The sequence below is a fragment of the Lathamus discolor genome, chromosome 5, assembly GCF_037157495.1.
Source record: "Lathamus discolor isolate bLatDis1 chromosome 5, bLatDis1.hap1, whole genome shotgun sequence".
NCBI lineage: Eukaryota > Metazoa > Chordata > Aves > Psittaciformes > Psittacidae > Lathamus > Lathamus discolor.
The window spans coordinates 14,374,997-14,395,365 of record NC_088888.1 but is presented as its reverse complement, the minus strand read 5'-3'; the positions used below and the strand labels follow the sequence as shown (position 1 = coordinate 14,395,365).

The following is a 20,369-nucleotide window of genomic DNA, read 5'->3' as shown; positions in this document are numbered from 1 at the left end:
TCGGGCCCTTCGGTCCGCGGTGGCCATGTGCTGCGTGCGGGGCAGCGGGACGGGTCGTGGCCGGGAAGCGACGAGAAGCGGTGTGAGGTGTCTTGGTCCCTGCGGGTCTCTTTTCCCTGGGGTCAGAGCAGCGCTGGCCGAGAAAGAGAAATGCGCTGTGGGCAGCGTAGTTTGTGTGTGCTCGGCCGGGTCTAGCGGCTGGGTCTCCCCCCGCTAAGCGGGGTCCTTGGAGTGTGTTTTAGGGATGGTGCTGTTACACATCGGCATGGCTTTCTTCACAGCGAGAGCAAATGCTTTCCAGAAGATAGTTGCTTAATTGCTTCACTCTATGCGTAACACCATGCAAAAAGTGACTTTCATAATTAAGGTGAATCTTAGTGCTTTTTGGGTCAGATTGAGTGTACTCCCAGCTTTTAAAAGCCACTGTCTGTCGACTGACTTCTGGCTTTCAGAAGGGTCTTAGCCGTGTCCTAACTGGGTTCATGAACACTACCTGTGGAGTGTAGTGAGTTATCTATGTCAGGGACCAGGCTGTGCGCAGGCCTGGAGTGTGTGTGTTTGGTTTGTTTCTTGTTTCTTAGATGTTTTCTAACCTGCTAAATCACAACAACAAAGTCCATGTGACTTAAAATAACAAACCAACCAACCCAAACAACAATCAGACAGTAGTCACATGCCTTTATTAGATCAAGACCTGAGGAATCTCTTTTTTTGAGCTGTCCATGTGCATATGGCAACATGTTCAACACTTTCAGTGGCTTTGTTTCAGTTTTGCTTTTGGCTGGTGATTCTTTTTAGCTGAACAGTGGCATACAGGCTTATTAAATTAGCTTCATTTATATAACCTAATAATTTCATTTTATATCTGTTTAATTTTGCTTTTGTCAAATTCTGAGTTAGAGAATGAAAGTGGAAGAGAGGTGGCAAGATGCATTCAGCCCTCTTGTTAAGGATGATGCTTTAATGCTTGAGGAAATAATTTCCCCTCGTTCTGGAGGAGTAAGGGAAGATTATGGTTAGAGGTTAATTCCGCATGTGGTTGAAGTACTCTACAATTTTTCATTTTTGGTATTATTTCCTTCATAATGTTTGCAGTAGGGAAGCATGAGGGTACTTTTATTTGGTTTTGTTTAGCAGTTCAGCAGAATAGAATCGTAAGCAGAAGTAGCCACAGTGCCATTGCTGTGGGCTGGCCTGTAAACCTTCTGTACAGTGCTTGTGATGGAAAGTGGCAGTCGAATGACATGAATCCATTTGGTTCATAATGCTTGCTCCAGACAGATTATAACAAGTGGAGAATGTAAATGCAAAATGATATAGAAAAACATTAGGAGATTCCCAGTACTGCACGTCAGATTTAGATAAAAGATCCATTTGGTAGCTCAGCAGGGAAGGCAAGTTGACATAACAAAGGTATAATAATTTTTTTAGACTTAGGTTTACAACTTTGTATGCTGTTAACATGCATAGAATCAGTCAGGTTGGGAAAGACATTTGAGATCATTAAGTCCAACTGTTCACCTAACACTGCCAAGTCCACCACTAGACCATGTCACCGAGCGCCACATCTGCATGTCTTTCAGATACCTCCGGGGTGGTAATTTGGCCACTTCCCTGGGCAGCCTATTCTGATGCTTGACAGCCCTTTCAGTGAGGAACTTCTTCCAGTCTACATGTTGTATGTTGTTAAATTTAAACTTCACACAGAAAGAAAATTGGAAATTCAAGCTGTATTTGAAAGGAAAATAATTTGTTTTATTTGGGAGGGAGAGAGAAGGATAATATTGCTGCCATAAGTTTATTTCAGGTTTGTAAACAGACCCAAGGCAGAATTCTCTGTGCATTGTTTTCTTCTTTTCAGCATTCATAGGAACATATAATGCTATAATCAAAGAATGGCCTGAAAGACACATCTTTCAGAAGGTTGTTGGGTTTTGTTTGGTGCCAGTTTCTTCTTTCTGCTTCCCCTCCAAATTCTATTCTGTACAAATCAAAATGCATTACCTCTGCAGGCAAGTGCTTGCAGCAGTTGCAGAGCATTAGGACCATAGGGACTCTGGGCATAAGGTCATAGTTAAGTTTTCTCTCAGTAAGTTTTCCATTAACTTTTCATGGACAAACTAGCTTCATTAACTGTAACGGTTTCTGCTGATCTTGGTGAAGCTTAAGAAGTGTGAATAAGTAGTAAAAGATGTGTCCTGCACTGTTAGGGAGTTTGTAAAGGCTTAAGTCCCGGTTTTGTAAGCATTCAGATACCGCTTAAGCTGATGCCTGAGAGTTGGTCCTGTGAAAGTATTTGCAAAGCCTAGACTTTTGCTTTCTAGCTGAAAAAAGAGGTGTGTGTAAGGAAAACAATGTTTATTCAAGCCTCCTTAAGAGATGTTCGTAAATTAGGTGACAGCAACCGTGAGGAAACCCTTGCATGTCAAACATGGCTACTTGTAAGAGATGTGTTTGGACTTCAGACCATACTACTCATATAAGCGAAGTGCTGGTGGGAATGTGTTTTGAAGCATCCAGGTTAAAGATGAAGCTTTGTTGTTCCTCTTTAAGGTAGCACAGAATAAGGTTTGTGTCAGTTTTATGACCCTATTACTTATTTGTTACTTGGTATATCTTAAGGAGAAAATGGTTACGATGTTTGTGCTTAACAGTTTAAATGCCAGGTTTGAATCTTTCTTGCCTTCTGTTTTAATTCTGAAGATGCATTAATTGTATTTGTAAATAATGATCACGGAATTTTGTTCTAGTGCTAAAGCAAAACAGATCTTTTTCCATTGGGGAGTTATAATGGTTGTAATGGCAAACCGGTGTATTTATGGGGTATTGTTCAAATGAAGCCATGTAACATGGCAGTAAGCCTGGCTTAGGGCAGTGGGTTTTTTTGGGGTATTTTTTGTTTGTTTGTTTGGTGGTGTGTTTTTTGGGGTTTTTTTTTTTTTTCTTGTGGTTTGGCCATTTTAGTGAAAAGAGTATGATGAGTTCTGAAGTCAAACTGATCATTTTGAGATGATAGAGAATATCATTAACTCAGATTAGCAGTTTGAGTTGATGAGAATGAGGGAGCCTTGACTTCCAACAAGACTAAAGTCTTGTGGTTTTGTCTTATTGGAGATGTGTGTGAGCATGCTGTTCAGAAGGGTGGCAGTGAAGTTATAGTTGAAGATAACAGTGATGCAAAGGCAAGCTCTAGAAACTATCTAGTGTATATGTGTATAGTTTTTTGAAAGGAATATATGCTGTCTGCATATAGCACTTCAGTCTGCAGGGTTTTGGCTGTAGGTGGAGTTGATAAGACTAGGTAAAAACACATTGAGAACCAAATATTGACTAGCTTTCAAACAGAACCATGGGATTAAGGTTTTAAAAGAGTCTGCCAGATGTTTTAATGTGAACTCTTAAGCACTTCTGCAAAATGTTATGTTTGACTGACACTTGCCTTAAATTCTATGTGTAATATTAGCATAATTAAAAGTGAAGATTCTTTTTATTGCTCTTGACTAGATTTTGAAGTGGGTTCACATAAAATTCTGTAGTGAAAATAATTATAATTTCTAAGGGGAGCAGCAGGTTTCTTTTAAGATGTTCATCGGTATTTCTTTATCACTGTTACCAGGAAATAAGGTAAGTTGCAAGTAAGAGGGAAAGCCTTGTGCTTGATTAGGAGATACTTAAGTAAACTATTAAACTTATGCTGTGGGACTTCTTAAGTAGTCTATTTCTATGAAGTTTTGAGTTGGTCTTCCCTGGAAAGGGGATTAAAGTTATTTCACAAAGTTCTCTTTTAGCATTTTGGAGGATTGACTTTGTGATTTAGAAATTGGGTAAATCTGGTCTAAATGTATTTGACATTGTATAGCTTTCTTTCCAAATGCACAGAATAATTCTTGTACTTTTCTGTGTGATACAGGTGATACAGGCCAGGGAGCAAGAGCATGGATAAAACAAATTTTGAATCAAGACATGGCTTTCCAACATATAAAAGTAATCTACCCAACGGCTCCTGCCAGGTATTGTTTAATATATTTTAACTGTAAGGTTAAATTACTCCATTCCAATACTGTAAAATATGCTTGTGAATATTAGTGTGGGCTGTTGTAACACTTCCTTCTTCTTTCTCATATATATGTGCCTTTTGGCAAAACTGGAGCTTAGCAATGCGTTGCTGCCCAGGGACTGTGATTATTTTATTTTATTTTATTTTATTTTATTTTATTTTATTTTATTTTATTTATTTTATTTTATTTATTTTATTTTATTTATTTTATTTTATTTATTTTATTTTATTTATTTTATTTTATTTTATTTTTTTTCCCAGTGTGAAGACTCTACATGGTTAAGACTTCAAAGAAATAACAGTCTCTAATTCAGCTATTACTCTCACAGTATCTTTCCATCTCCTTGCTATAAATAGAAGAAGATACTCCAGTGTGTGTTATAATGGTATTATAGAGCCATGTTCTGGATCACAGTGCTACCTATATTAACTCCCAGAAATTAGCCACTGAAATATGCTGTTGTATGTAATGCCAGGTTTCTTGGTAGGTTTCACATCCTACTTGCCTGCTTTTGGCCATTAGGATGGGAAAGATCTTCAGCTGCTGGAGAAAGGACTGGCAGTTTAAAAAATTACACATTTCTTCTAGTTTCAGTCCTCACCCAACTGTTTCGAATAGAGTTCAACATTTGCTGTAGGCATAAATCTCATTGACTTTGTGTTCAGTGGTAGACCAGAAATAAAAATACCGGTTGTTGGGAATTTGAAAGTTAATGAGGTCAAACCTGAAGGCTAAAAGTTGGGCACCTAGCTCTCTATTTAGCTACCTAAAGACATTGCCTTACATTTCAGTGATGTTTTGTGTTTCTTAATATAGTCTTATTTTTAAGGTGTCTCTGGCTCTTAAGTTAGAAAAGTGTTTCCTTGAAATTTAATGGGGCTTAAGTTTCTTTCTGAATTTGGGCATAAGTGTGGATGAATGCTGAAAGGAAAAGGGAATTGTGACATTGTGCACAGACTTCTGAGGTACAGAGGTTTGAAAGTCAGAAAAAGCCTCTTGGAGTTCATAAGCAAGTATAATAGCAGATTTTGTCTGGGGGGGGGGAAAATACTAATTTCCTTGACCATGTAGGTTTATGATCTGTGTAGGCAGGAAAAGCAATTGAGAGATTGCAGTGTGAATGTACTCACTGTGTTACAGAAAAATCAAGCCCAAGAGTGGAAGTCTTTGAAGCACTGTGTTTTGGGTTAGTAGGTAATGAATATGATTTTCTGTAAATAATGTACTCATTACTTCATTGATGATAGACTGAAGTGATGCTAGAGTTATCAGTGGCACATCACCCATAATCACAGGTTCAGTATTCCCTGTCACCACAGCAGGTAACTGAGAAGTGCAAGTTTTCTTTTCTATGAAATAATCTTTCTTCATGTGTTACATGCGATCTGAGGTGCTCTGACTGCATCTGTTTGATCAGTGCTTCACTTTGCCATCCCAATGTACTTCAGGGATCCAGTCCTTTTCTCATGTATGTATCTTTGGATACCTACAGATGTAAAATATGTATAAATGATTAACCAGTAAGGTCTCCTGACTTTAATGAGTGGTGTTTATGAGGAATTTTCATTTTTTTTGTCTTGAGACTTTGTATCTCAGTACTTTGGTAAGCAGTTGGGAAGAAAAGTGCTGTTGTGATTAAAAGATGTGATTAAACAGTTAATTTCACCATCTTTTAAGTCAAGGCTACTCTTGTTCTTCTGATTTAATACAGAAGTGATTTTTAGCAAAACTGTGGTAACTTGTATGTTCAAAGAATGAACAAATACCCACACTGTTTGTGTTTGACTTGCAATATGAAGTGTGCTTGGGAATATTAGTATGCAGCCTTCTGTCACTGATAAGCACCATTAACTGATATAGTAAAATAAAACAGATGCCCCTAAGTACCATAATATTTACCACTGTTTGCAGTAATGCTGAAGTGAAGTTTATGAAGATACATATTGTTGGTCAAAACCAAATTAACAGAGGCTTTACAGACTGATTTCATGTTATTTTGGTATTCAAGTCTGAAACACAGTATAAGCTTTGAAGCATTTGTGATGGTTACTCTCCTTTCTTCCACAGAAAGGAAAAACAAGGCTTAGAACATCCAAACTTGAATGGCAGACATTAAAATATTACTTGCATTAGGAGCTTGGGTATATGATCTTATCTTTTGTACATGCTTTGATAATTCCAAATGCTTCTGACACCAACAGGGGAATTCGGCATCCTTAATAATGAGACCTATAGGTAGATGGTTATGGGTGTGCAGATATGCTGAAGAAGATTCTGATCCAGTCTTTGATCATATAGAGACAGAGCAACATACTGGTGGCGGGCTATGCTGATGTGAAAGTCTCTGTGGGTGGCACAACCTGCATGGTCAGTTACAGGAGCAGAGTGCAAAGCTTGCCAGCAGATTTTTACAGTGATGATGAAATCAAAAGCTTGAAGTTGGGCAAGACCATACTAGGATTGCTTGGCTAATGGGTTCTTCTGGCAAAATACTGTGAATGTTCATATTCTATAAACTCCTGTCTTTCCAGCGTAACTTACTACATACACATTGAGGGCAGTTCGTCAAAGTAGTTATGCCAGCAAAAGCAGGTTTGACTATATAACTGCAGTGCTAGAGGCTTTGGCAGGATCAGCTGCAGGTTAGGGATACCTTTTAAACGTTTTTGATGAATATAATTCTGCTGATAGATAGCTCTATAGATTTAGTCTTACGCATTTCTTCATCTCTGTTAAAAGGAGTTCTGAAAAGCAGTGGAATTCACATTTTTCAACAGAATATTGACTTTTTTTTTTCTTTGTGGAGGGTGGATGGGGTTTATAATTACATTTTTTTTCTGTTTTATCCCAGGCCCCAAAACATGTGTGTCTTCGATTTACTCCAGCATCAGAGACTTAGGCATGTTACATGTTTGAATTCAATAGTCAATATGTTTGAAAGTTACCTTTGAAAATGAGCCCAATATATAATCTGGAATAAGTCTAAACCTCTTCTCTGGCTTTGTTAGCATTGGTTTCAGCAATGATAGAGAGGATACTTCCATTATACAGGTAACAGCAGTTGAATATTACTGACGTACATTTTATAAAACTTTTTTTACTATCCTCTCTAGGTCTTTGTGAAAAGTTACACTTTTAAGAAAGCATTTACTGTTCCGTTATTATTCTTATAACGTGCAGGGTCTGTGTAGAGAGTCATCACCAGATATCCCCTGGACAGGTAAAGTGTTTGCAACGTTTTGTCCAGTCATCCCTCACTGGTTTGGAAAGTCCCTGAGTAAAAACAAAAAGAATGTAAAATAATGCAATTTGCTATCAAAAAAAAAGAAGAAACTCGCAAAATTTCTAAATAAAATGAGTATGGTAAAAGCCATGCTTAGATAAAAAAGGGGAAAAAATGAGGATTTGAAGTCTCAGTGTAATGTAGTGAGAGGATTGGCATGTGAATTTGGAATAAGTGCATGTAGCTGGGACATGTAAATTTTGCTTCACAAATGAAAACTTCTAGATATTGCTTAGAGAGGTTTTGTTTTTTCTCTGTAATGTAGGTAACTGGGATACTTAAAAATGAGTAGAGAACTTGGTTTAGTAGGTTGTTTTTTTAACTTTATCTAGCTTTATTTCAAGACCCTTGCTTCTGTCTATAGATTAAACTTGTTAAGCACAACAGAATTCTATTTCCTCTCCCTTGTAATGCCAATATGTATCTTTAATTAAAAAAAAAAAAAAAGCTCGAATTGTAGCCTTAGCAGCTGATGTAATCCCTAGAGCCACGTCTACGGTAATAATTTCAGAGGAAAGGGTTTCCTTTTTCCTTTTTTATTTGGGTCGGGATGGCTACAGCTTTAAATACTGTTTCAGCTGCTACAACTACTGTTTCTATTGAGTTTCTAAATCAGAACTGAATACCACCCAATTTAACCTTTTTTTAATAGAAAGTGGTAGTTTAAATTGGCACTGCATGGGCTAATGTAGTAAAGTTAAAACCATTTACACTCCACTTGTTTTAATAAGTATATGTTGCCTTCCATAATTCCCTTTCAAAATCTAGGTCAAAGATTCTTTGCATTGTCTAGCATTCCATTCTGACAGTCCTCCTTTTTTTGCAAGTCAATGTAAACTGTAACTACTTCTGGATTATTTTTTTTTTTTCATGGATCTTCTGGATATTCACTCAATATACCTCTCTGTCAAATAATCTATATAGAGAGTTTGTCAGGTTTTTGTGTCGTTTGTTGAGGTTTTCTGTAGGTATGTGGCTGGTAAGGACAGCACTGTGTGGCATGGTATTCCATCCTTTCCCCTAAATTTACATCTTTGCTCAGCTCATAGGTGGGAGCGAGTTTCATCTCATCATAGTCCCCATTTGGCTATATCACAAAACCACCAGACAGCTTGGCACCACTCAGCTACATTGGCAGTCTCTACCTGTGAGAGGCCTAGGATTGGAAAAGTAGCAGGGGTACTGCAGGTCAGACTGGAGATGGATTGGCAGAGCTTGTAGGGGAGTGTGCATGGTGCCTATCATACTATTTTTGGCTCAGGCAAACGTTATTAATCCTTTGCTTTTGTAAGCCCTAACCTCATTCATAAATTCAACACGAAGCCTTTTTAGAGGTGGAAGCTTGAGGGACAGATGGAAAGGGTTTTGGTTGGTATCATGGGGTAGTTCTTTCATCTCCTTCTGTAAGTAGAAATTTAGCACATTCTGCATTCCTCCTCTTTCATTAGGTGAGGCAAACAGGGATATCCATACATGTAAGGCTTGCATCATATGCTAAATACCATGTGGAATTCGGTAAACACTTGTCAGAGATACTTTAGTCATCCTTGAGGAAAGCAAAGTAGAACATGATGGCAATAAGCTTGAATTTCTAATCCCTTTAATTATGTTGTGCTTGTAGGCATTATTCCTCTTGTTTTGGCTGTTTTCAATACAGAAGAATTGGAGACAGTAGGTTTTATATGGCAATAATCCTTCCACTGCTTCCACAAGCAGTTAGGGGTTCTAAATTATGTATCATTCTGGTTTTGTCTTTACAGTCTTTTCGGGGGTTTCTGTGCTTAGTGTGTGTCATTCATCTATCCTCAATGTTGTCATCAGCTTGTGCAAGATACTATTTTGAATCCCAAAGTATCTTTCAAACCCCATAATGGAAAACTGATTCAGATTGGACCATGATTTGCCTCTTGCTGCTTTCTTTCAGCGTTCATAAAGCAGCCACTATTAACTGGTTGCTGAGGAACTGGCTGCGTGTAGGAAAGTCATTTATGGTCTTCTTAACCATAAAGTTGTTGCCCTTGGCTCTGATTAGTACAAATCCCCACCATTTACAGAAATGCAAAACAAAAAAGAGCAAACCCAAACCAATCCAACAAACCAACAGAGAAGCAAGGAAATTGAAAGAAACTTGGAATTTGTCCTGATGAGTTTTATTTCAGCTTGTATTGGGCTTCCTTTGTCTTCCATGAGTAGGATTTGTCCCAAGTAACAAAAGTTGTCAGCATTAGTATTTCTTCAGGTAACCATTCTGTACTGGCTCAGTTAGCTCTCGTTTCAGGCAATATACATCCAGAACTATCAAAAGCATTTGTGTGTGGTTGAATGAACAGGCACAGCCTTTTCTGTGGAGCAGAAATTGCTTGTCCTGGAGATGACGCTGACCTTTTCTAATTTTTGAAGTATACTTCCAAGTTTAAGCTGTTTGAATTAGACACATCTTATGCTCTGTTAAACTTTAACATAAGGTACCTTGGACTGGAGCTTTGAATTGTACTTTTGATAGAATAGGTGGATTCTCTGCCTGCCCCACCTTTTGTTTTAAAATTCACTTTCAGCTTCAAGCAGATAGTGGGAATTAGAAAGCAGATTTATGAACTAGATTTTTCTATTGTGGTGTACTAGTATCAGCAGTGAGATTATGCTGAAAGAGAATTTGGGACTGGGGAGTACCTTTGCTTTCATTGGAAGAACTTGCCACCGGCTTTTGAGAGAGGAAGGACTTCTTTCTAGTGTTATACAATAGTTTGGGTTGGAAGGGATCTTTAAAGTTCATCTAATCCAACCCACCTACGATGAGCAGGGACACCTTCAACTAGACCAGGTTGCTCAGAGCTCTGTCCAACTTGACCTTCAATGCTTCCAGGCTTGGGGTATCTATCATCTTTCTGGGCAACCTGTTCCAGTGCTTCACCACCTTCATTATAAAACATGTCTTTATTATATCTAATCTAAATCTACCCTCTTTCAGTTTAAAACCATCACCTCCTATCACTACATGCCCTTGTAAAAAGTTTGATCCCATCTCTCATGTAGGCCCCCTTCAAGTACTGAAAGGCTGCATTAAGGTCTCCCCTGAGACCTCTCCAGGCTGAACAAGCCATACTCTCAGCCTGTCTTCACAGGAGAGGTGCTCTAGCCCTCTGGGAATTTTTTTTTTTTGTCCTCTGGACCCACTGTAACAGGTCTATGTCTTTACTATGCTGAGTGTTCCAGAGCTGGATGCAGTACTACAGTAGGGTCTCACCAGAGCGGAGTAAAGCAGAACTTAAGCAGTTTGGCAGTGCGATCTGTAGACTTCTTTTCAAAGGGATGCATAGTCTTCCAGAAGAAGACACTACGATGTCTCATGTGACTCTACTTCGTGACTGAGAGGAGATGGGTTTGGGAAGGAAGCAGAAGTGAGGATTAAAAAAATGTTGGTCTTTCTGTATTTGAATCTTGAAGCCCAGCTTCTCTGTGAATCCCAGTTCTGTCTGACATCTCAGGAAGTTGTCTGGAACTTCCAGAAAGCTGTAAGCCAGCACCAACGGTCTGCATTATCTGGTGATCATAGTGCCGAGTGTGAAGAAAGCGACACAATTGTGCATCAGGAGAAGGAGTTGGGGGTAGAATAGTTGCTATTTATCAAGATGCCGTTTGCTAATCTTGCATTTTTTACCTAAAGCAGATAGCTTGTTGTGTTTAAGTTGGACAGGGACTGATTTATTGCCTAATGAACAAAACCACCTGTAGTTTTATGTGAATCACTGTGCTAGTTGGCGTCATTTTGGAGATAGAATTTGACATGGTTTTAGATCTGAGTGTAAACATTTGTGTAGCATCGTTCAGTTGCTTTCCATTTCTATTAAATTCAGGTAATCTCAAACTATTTAGCGCAATTCTAGATGTGATTAAGAAGGTCCAGAATATATAATCCGTGCTCCAGGAAGGTGGAGAATGATGGTGTTATTGCTTCCTGCTTTTCATTGTATTTTCATTGTTAGGTTTGTTTCTGCTAATGCAGGTTATCTACTATCTTGAGTTTATTAAAACTTCAATGACCTGTATTACTTTGAAATTTTGCAGTGAAATCAACAGTGAAAACTACTTCTATTTGAATGTTTAAAAGATTGAAAGGATGATAAATACTTAGAGATGTTACAGGAGATACTACAGGATATAGTTTCCATTTAAGACATTCAAATATTAGGTGTGTATGATCTTCTTGAAACTTCATTCTCGTGTGAGGATGTGTGTGAGAAAACCACTGTAGATCAGTTCATACCCTTTAAAAAAAAAATCTATAAATAATCAGAAAACAGGGTTTAGAGTGATTTCAGGATGTTGGGAACCATTTAAAAGATTCTTTTCCTCAAGGTACCTACATTTTTTTAAATGCCATTTGACATGGCCATGTTTCCTTTACATCTTCCTTTCTCTTTATTTTTATATGTTAAAGAGTTACTTGAATTTGTAGAAAATTGTGTTTCAAATGTCTCTTAAAAATGGATTAATTTTTGGAAGTTGAATATATCCAGATAAAGGAGTTTTAAGTTTATATGGATTTGAGTCTTCTGTGTGCTTCAGAGCAAGCAAAACAAAACTGCACTCACCCTTTAAAACTAACCAAACAACAAATAAAAAAGCACCTACAAAACTTGAGGGGCTATATATTTATTTTCACTCCAAGTTTCGACAGCATATGTTGTAGAGACATGGAGCTTTATTTTTAGTATCATTTAACAAAGGGAATAAAGACAGTGAAGTACAAAGGAAAAAAATCATTGGGACTAATGTTATGAGTTTAATCAAACCTTAAAAAGGCAAAAAGACCCCAAACTTAAAGCTGACCATTTGGTCTGACACTGTCCTTAGCTGACCATGCTGATCTTACCTTACGGAGTTTGCACTCTGTATTTCATGTATTTCAGCCCAGCCTCCTGTGTCACTGTAACATAGGGTTTGTTTGTGTTTTTGCCTTTTGTGGTTTAATTGTATGAAAAACTTTTGTGCTGTATTTTTGGAGCTGTACAGATGGTTCCATGCCAAACATATTTGTTTACCATGGTAATGTCTGAGTTGTAGTGTGCCAGCTAATAAAGGGATTTTTTAAGGAACAAGGTGAATGACTAAAACAGATGTGGCAGTTGGGTGAACCACTAAAAGAATCTCACTTCTCAGCTTTATGTAAAGGTTATTTTTAATGCATTTGTGAGAAATCAAGAGTGGCTGCAAGGATGTTTTAGAGACTGCTGAAAGTGTCTTGTGCATTTGCTTGGGGGTCTTTTCCTGTGGGCTTAAGACACATTAGTCTTTCATCTATCTTACTGGAGAATTTGCCAAGACAGCAGGTAAAAGTCCTCAGTTTTGATGCGTGATCAAGTATTATAATATCATGGATTTTTGTCTTGTTTATAAACTATATGAGTCTTTCAGTTGTGGAGAAAGCTGTTTGAGTATCTCTGTTATGTGAGTTTATGTAATACTTCATTCTGTGGAAAGCCTGGGTCAACCTGCTATGATAATACTACAACCTTACGCATCTTTGCTCACACAAATACCAGGTACTCTGGATTTGCTGGAAAATGAAGCACTCTGGCTGCTAACCAGGATTGATATCGAAGCATTTGAGAAAGAAGCTAAAATCATAGAATCATAGAATAGTTAGGGTTGGAAAGGACCTCTAAATCATCTAGTTCCAACCCCCCAGCCATGGTCAGGGACACCTCACACTAAACCATCCCACCCAAGGCTTCATCCAACCTGGCCTTGAACACTGCCAGGGATGGAGCACTCACAGTCCCTGCGTCTACCTTCTAAGACTTGGGTGGTGCGGTCAGAGCCTTTGCCAGTGAAGACCGAGGCGAAGAAGTCATTCAGAACCTCAGCCTTCTCCAAATCCTGTGTTGCCAGTTCTCCCGAAAGCTTCCTCAGGGGGCCTATGTTGTCCCTAGTCTGTTTTTTGTTTGCTACGTACCTGTAGAATCCCTTCCTGTTATCCTTAACATCCCTGGCCAAGTTTAATTCTAACTGGGCCTTAGCCTTCCTAACCTGGTCCCTAGCTTCCCACACAACATCCCTGTACTCTACCCAGGCCGCCTGTCCTTGCTTCCACTTTTTTAAAACTATGAGTTCAGTGCTGTTTGCTCAAGCGCTTAGTCTGATGTACATCACTTTGTTCAAGTGACTTCCAGAAACTCCACTGATTCCACTGTTACTGATATCATTGACTGGAATATCTGCTGTTAGGAGTTGACTTTTGTGAGTTAGAGATTTGTAATCTTGGGGTTTAGGTGTTGATCAATTCATTTGAGAAGAATCCTGGAGACAGTGGTAATACTAAAGAGAAGCTAAGAAAACCAAATAAAAAAAAAAATCACAAACACACTAAAAAACCCCAATCAAACAAAACGATGGAGGGGAAAAAAAAAAAAAAAGACAGCGAAAGCATTTTAATAACTCTTTTTTTTTTTTTAACTGAGCTTTGGCTTATTGGGTATACGTAGTATTTCCACTGAATTTCCTTTAATTTAGCATTCACTTTTTTTTAATAGATAAATAAGGGCTAACTTAAAATGTTAATTCTTGTGCGTAAGTATATGGTTTGTTTTGGACTAAGCAAACGAGGACCTACTTAAGGCACACACTGTAGTGAACTTGACCACATGCTTGTATGCCATTTTAAACTTCAACATGGGAAGTTCAAGTTATATATAGGGAAGAAGCTCTTTACTGTGAGGGTGGTGAGGTGTTGGCACAGGATGCCCAAAGAAGTGGTAAATGCTCTGTCCCTGACAGTGTTCAAGGCCAGGTTGGACAGAACCTTAGGTGACACAGTCTAGTGTAAGCTTTTCCTGCCCATGGCAGGGGTTTGGAACAGTATGATCTTAAGGTCCTTTCCAACCCATTCTATGGTTAGGTACTCATTACTGAAGCTATGCTCAAAAAGATAAAACAGTCTAGTCTGTCTGTGCCTGTCTGTTACTGTTTGTTGCCTCTTTATTTGTATTTGGCTTACCAGCTTTTCAAGTCATTGACTTCATTTATTTCATGTTCATGGCACTGGGCAGATAAAAATCTGTGTTCTCTCATTTCTGACTTGCTTGACTGTGTAATGCAAATAGTATACTGCCCCTTGTACTAGTGGAGTATTTCTGGTTTAGAAATAGCCATTTACGTATGTAAAGACTCTCTGGTATTAATAAAGGCAGAATTTATTCATTCGTTAAGGACAATTGTAATAGTGGCTTTCTATTTTTTTTTTTTTTTTTTTTTTTAGGTTAGTTGCGGGTAGTGAAAAGAAACCCAGCATAGAAAGATCACAGAAGTCAGTGTTAATGTTTTCAGTGTTTTCTCATCCAGACAGATTTATTAAAGGTGGTCTGTTTGTAGACAATGATTGTCATATGATCTGAAATAAAAATGAAAAACCTGCCCCCTGATTAAACATTGCATACAAGGATTTTAGGGGGCTTGGTTTTGAGGTGGAGCAGCAGTCTCATAGCAGATATTTGTGGTATTAAATTGTAGAGCCATTGCATGGCAGTAAGATCACCTTTCTTGGGATTTCAGGGCTCCAGTTGTCATCGTTATTTAAGAACAAAGAAGAACTGCTTTGAATTGTAGGTTTCCTGATTATGAGGTTTGGGCAGCATGTTAAAGCAGTTAAAATACTAAAATGACAACACAGTATTATGGGGGGAGAGCACCATGTCTCTAATTTGTACCTCTGTACCAATCCAGTAAGCACATAGCATTTTGTTCACTTATAAGGTACCTGCTCCATTAAGGTGAGGATGGCTGTATTTATTTAAGAAAAAGAAAAATTGAGAAAAGGAAGAAGTTTTTCGTATAAATACCTGTTTTTTTTAATACCTATCGCTTGTCAATTTTCACAAGAATAAGATAACTGAATCCCATATAGTTAGCTCCTACAAACCTATCTTGTTTAGCAGTTACTTCAGTTTGTCCTATTCCAGGGTGGATTTCAACCCTAACTGTGTTTAGGATTAAGAACCTCTTGGTGGGGTTAAGATTTAAAATGGTTAGGTAATGTGATCAACCTTCACATTGAGCTGTTTCGCCCAGCTTCCAAATGCTGTCTTCATTCTTGAAGGACCGTGTTTTGAATGCAAGGAAATGCAATGTGTCTGGATATAAATTGAGTTGGAGCCAAAGGAGGTTCCTTCTGTCCTTTATTGGAGACTTACTGAATTGTTCTTGTCACCTATTTGGAAGACTTTTGGTTTTAAGCTTTGTTAATAATTTTCTTTCCTTCCAGGCCATATACACCTATGAAGGGAGCCTTCTCCACTGTCTGGTTTGACAGGTACAAGATCTCCAATGACTGTCCAGAACACATTGAAAGTATTGATTCTATGTGCCGAGGACTTACAGACCTGATCAACGATGAGATTAAAAATGGCATTGCAAAGAATAGGATTCTAATAGGTAAGACTTACTTCTAATGTGTTTATTAAGAGATTATCTACTTTGAATTTACCCCCTCCTGAAGGCTCATGACCATGCCTTGCAACTGCCAAACACTCTCTTCAACAGCCAATCCTCAATAATATTGAATCATTATTTAAACCTGTATTAGGTGGGGAATGTGGCTAGCTGTAACTAAAAACTGGTTTTATTGTAAATAGTCATTTGTATTGATTGTTAAAAGTAGAGTGGGCAGTGATTTGCTTTAAAAAGTACATTTTTAGTATTTTCTTTTAGCCTTTTCAAGAATAGAAAAGTTTATTTTCCCAAAATGGCTTGTATCTTGGAGAGTGGAGATGTAGCATTTAAATAATCCTCAGCTTTTCCTTACTGCTCTAATAATTTGGGTTAATTCATGGGGAAAATTGTGCATGCAACACATCACTAAAGATTAACGCTTGCTAACAAATGAAGTATTTACTGTCATAGTTCATATGTGTCTTCTGTTCCTCTTCATTTCCACAGATTTCCAGTAACTTCACAGTACTTTGGTGAAATATATGGTGGGATGTTGAGGCACAGTAGTTGAGGACAATGCAGAACCTGTGTCAGAGAGGGAATGAGGATTCACAAGTCCTTAGCTTCCTATCCCATCCCTAGACCACAAACTGTTTCAGGTTGGGGAAAAAAGCTCCTAATGTGCGAGTTCACATATTTATGGCCATCTGAGTCCTGCCATCAAAATTGTGCGAAGTGGATCCACTACCCCTTAGACTACATATTTTCTTGGTCCAGCCCCATATTGCTTTTTGAAGGCCTCTGTTTACTTTCTGGCTCATTGCCCTGGCTACAGAATGCATTGTTTTGGATGGCTGTCAGCACAGCCTCTTTGATCTGTCTTTCCTGTGTTATACCTGCTAGCTTGGAAATGGCTGAAGAAGTGCATGTGCTTTTGTGCTTTTCTGTAGAGTGAACTAGGAGATATTCCGTGTACAGATCCAACTTGCTACCAGGCTTTTCTGCTTTCTCTGTAGCCTTCAACATTAAAAATGGTGAAGCTGCAGGGTATGAAAGTTTTACAAGTCATAAGCAGATTAATGAAGTTGGTATGCACTGATTGTTTCAGCCCATAAATTCTTTGGAAGTCCCCGTCTCAGGGTGTTTACATTCCTTATCTGTACATCAGAAATAATTTATACTTATTTTCTCACTCTGGAGAGCTTTGATTTCAGGCTTCTAGAGTAAGATACTGTTTCCTTGCCTCTGTGACGGAGCCTACGTGCATATATGAGAAATTCATTGGTGGAAATGAATTGTGTCTCTTGAGGCTGCACAAGGTTGAGTGTTCTGCCGCAAGAACTTTGTTGCTTCTTTGTGCTGGTTTTGATGATTAACCAGTGTGTGATGCAGTGGAGAGTGAAGCTTAGTGATCCTGTAAGGTTTCTGTACGTAAAAGTTGGATTTCTGTCTAAGTTGACCTAATGTGACATCCTTAGTTGCTTTCGACAGGACTTTTAATGCAAATACCAATCTTCTGGAATTGTTTCTTACTGGAAATGAGGAATTCTGTGAGGGTACCTGGCAGCTTTATAACATTTTTGATACAAAGAGGATATGAGGCCAAGGTTTGGTTATGAGGGTATAGTCAGTGAATCTGAACCAAACTGTAATGGCCACTGGGAAATGGGAAGATGGATGGTCTGAAATTTTTGAGTTTGGGAAAGGTTGGTGTACAGGACGCAATGGAAGATACAATCACTCACTTAGAATGTCAGAGAATAAGTCCTATCAGATGTTTTTAGATTTTTCTTTGAAAAAGTTGGGAATATCCATTTGGTACAAGAAGAGGAGGCTTGAGGTAACGGGTTGGGAGTAGACAGTAGAATTGTGGCTGCTGGTACCAAAGAGTTGGAGGAGGCAACCTTCTTAAGGTGAAGGGAAAAGGCAATTATAGCAGAGGAAACAATGGTAAAATTTTGCTATGAATATTTCCTCAGTGCATTTGGTGATGTTGAGTCATTATTAATGAGATCCATAATGGGAATACTGGTATGTATCTTATTGTGTCTCTACTTTCCGTAGTAGTTGAGAGAACAGACTGGAGGACTTGCCTGTGAAGAGCAGTGGGGGCCTTTTCAGGTAGGTCACAGAAGCCAAGAGAGCAGAGCAGTTTTATGCAGAGGTAGGCACAGAGAATAAAATGGTTGTTAAGAGGTTAAGAAAAACTGGGTTGTGAAACTGTCTGTTTTGTAGTGAGTGGGAGTTTTAATGAGTGGAAAGAAAACAAAATGAGGAGGGTAACAAGATTGAAGGTTATGGTTTTATATGGAATGGTGGACTAGAAATTGCAGGCTGAGGATGAGTGTCAGATACTGTTAGATGAGGGCAAGGGAGGTGTTAGGCAAGCAGGAAGGTGGGTAGCTGCTGACAGCTCAAAGGTGTGGGATAAGAAGGCAAGATCTGAAGGAACACTGCAAAGAGTGAGTGGGAAGAGAGGGGAAGCAGGGGTAGGCTCTCAAGCACTGGAAAATGAGAAACCCAACAGCTGGTGTTCTGGGGGATGATTCTCCTTCTGGAGCTATTCAGACTTTCCACAAGGCTCAAGATTGTGGGTACATAAGATCATTTGTTCTGAAAGAAATTATAACCTGTACTGTTTGTTTTGGTAGCACAGTTGGCTCTGAAATCCACAAATGGCCAAAGTCTAAAGCTGAGGATAGAGTCCAGGTTGTGCAATGCCACTCCTCTTTATGTCAAGAAAAGTATTGGTGCAGCATTGTTCTTAACAGCTGCTCTATGAATCTACTTCTAATGAATTAAATTACTTACAGTACTGGAGGTAAAGTCTTATTATTAAAGCCTCTGCATCAGTTTAGTGTAACCATCATCACACAGTAGTACACGGCTCATCTACCCATTCCTATTTCCTGATGGTTTCATGAGTTGCTTTCCTGTTAATACAGAAGTCTTTTGAAGAAAGTAGACTTGTGGTTCATTGAGGTTTATTTCCCCTGACCTTGGAGGAGGAAGGAAGGGAGACTTGACTGCAATATATAATTATTCAAAAATAATTATATCATCCCCAGAACTTTATAATGGACGTCACTTTTTTAGCCAAACATTCTTGTTGAGTTACTTTTACTGGTTTTCCTGGCTAAAAGACTTCTTGCAAATAGTCCTGCAAGTAGGTTTATATTGACTTTGGAGATAGAGGGTGATAAAATTAGTCAAATTCTGACACTTGGAGTTTTGATAGTATCCCTTCTTAAAACCTGTATTTCTTTCTTTATAAATGCCTGAATTCATCACTAAACAAGCAAATAACCCACAGTTTGAAATGTGGGACAGTAATTTCTTTTTCTATTTAAAGCTGAATTGGTTTTTCAGGTGGTTTTGCTTTGTTTTGTTTCCTTGTGTGTTGTTTGTTGTTGTTTTGTTTTGAACTGCTTTCATAGTGTTAGCGCACTGTAAAATAACTCCACTTAGGTGGAAGTTGACAAAGATTAACAATCTTATTCTGGAACATGTTAGAAGCTCTTGAAAGAAGTGGCCGCTTCACATTTGGAGCATTATGATAGTGCTCGCTTTATTTGACTACACTTCAGACAGTCTTTTTGTTTTCTCTTTCCATGATTTTGCACTACTTTCCTACTTCTACGGATCACTTCTTGTGTAGTGCAGAAATGCTGATCCAGGCATGTTGGTCTCTGCCACCTGTAGTCACTTGTATAAGCAGCCAGGGAAAATAAACTTTCGATAACAGTCCTGTAGATTTGACTGTATGCCAAAAAACACATGAATGATTCCTGACCCGGTGTACTGTAACAATAACACAAGACACACAACCACTTTTTGTTTATTGCTAGACTTCTTACATAGCTACTGAACCATGGTGGAAGTAACATGAAAGCTCTGTGCTTCTTGTAAATATTAGCATTTCCATCTCAGTGTGTGTGAGAATGAGGTGGGGAGGAAATATCTTCACTTTGATACTGCAGAGAAACAGGATTCTGTAAATATGGGAAGGTTAAAAAATCAACAATAAATTGTTAAAACATAGGCAAACTACTTCACCTGCAATCTCAGTATTTGATGTCTTTTGGCTTCTGAGCCTTTTGCTGTCACTCGTCCTATCTTGTATCTTCTGCCTTTATTAGGAAAAAGTGGTCTTGCATTTAGGGGCACTTATGATCTTGTTCTCGCAGAGTAAATTCATGGGCTCATATTGCCATTTGTCAGTGCAATTCAAAGTACATTTCTCTTTCTGTACCACTCATTATGTGGGTTTGTGGTTTATCTAAATTATGCCTATGAGGTGCTGGGCTCAAAGCAGTGTTGTTGGTCAATCTCCCCCATAATACTACAAAAGGTTACATTAATTTTCAGTGAGTCAGTGTAAATTTGCATTGCGTTTGTACTTTGGGGAAGATACTTGATCCTCTGGTTTGTTTGCACCTGAACTGGCCATTTATTTTTCTTTACTACTCTTTTTACTTCCTGATGAGCAAGCAAGAAACATCAACAAATGAATGTTTCTGTTTCCTTCTTAAATCATTCAGGAGGAGGTACAGATGCTAACAGTTTTAACCAAAGAGTAGGATCCACCACTTGTCACTTTG

At 38.4% G+C, this 20,369-nt stretch overlaps 1 protein-coding gene across 2 annotated transcripts in view; it reads left to right on the top strand.

The window, feature by feature from the left end:
• The window catches only part of LYPLAL1 (lysophospholipase like 1), a 28,724-nt gene that overhangs the window by 348 nt on the left and 8,007 nt on the right, over positions 1 to 20,369 (top strand). The window contains exons 1-3 of one of the 2 annotated variants that reach the window (XM_065679859.1): positions 2,475 to 2,568; positions 3,911 to 4,010; positions 15,602 to 15,771. In XM_065679859.1, coding sequence (XP_065535931.1) covers positions 3,964 to 4,010; positions 15,602 to 15,771 — 217 coding nt within the window. In that variant the 5' untranslated portion in view covers positions 2,475 to 2,568; positions 3,911 to 3,963. Of the gene's footprint in view, positions 1 to 2,474; positions 2,569 to 3,910; positions 4,011 to 15,601; positions 15,772 to 20,369 lie in introns of those variants that run through there. The other variant, XM_065679860.1, reaches the window with a different exon arrangement.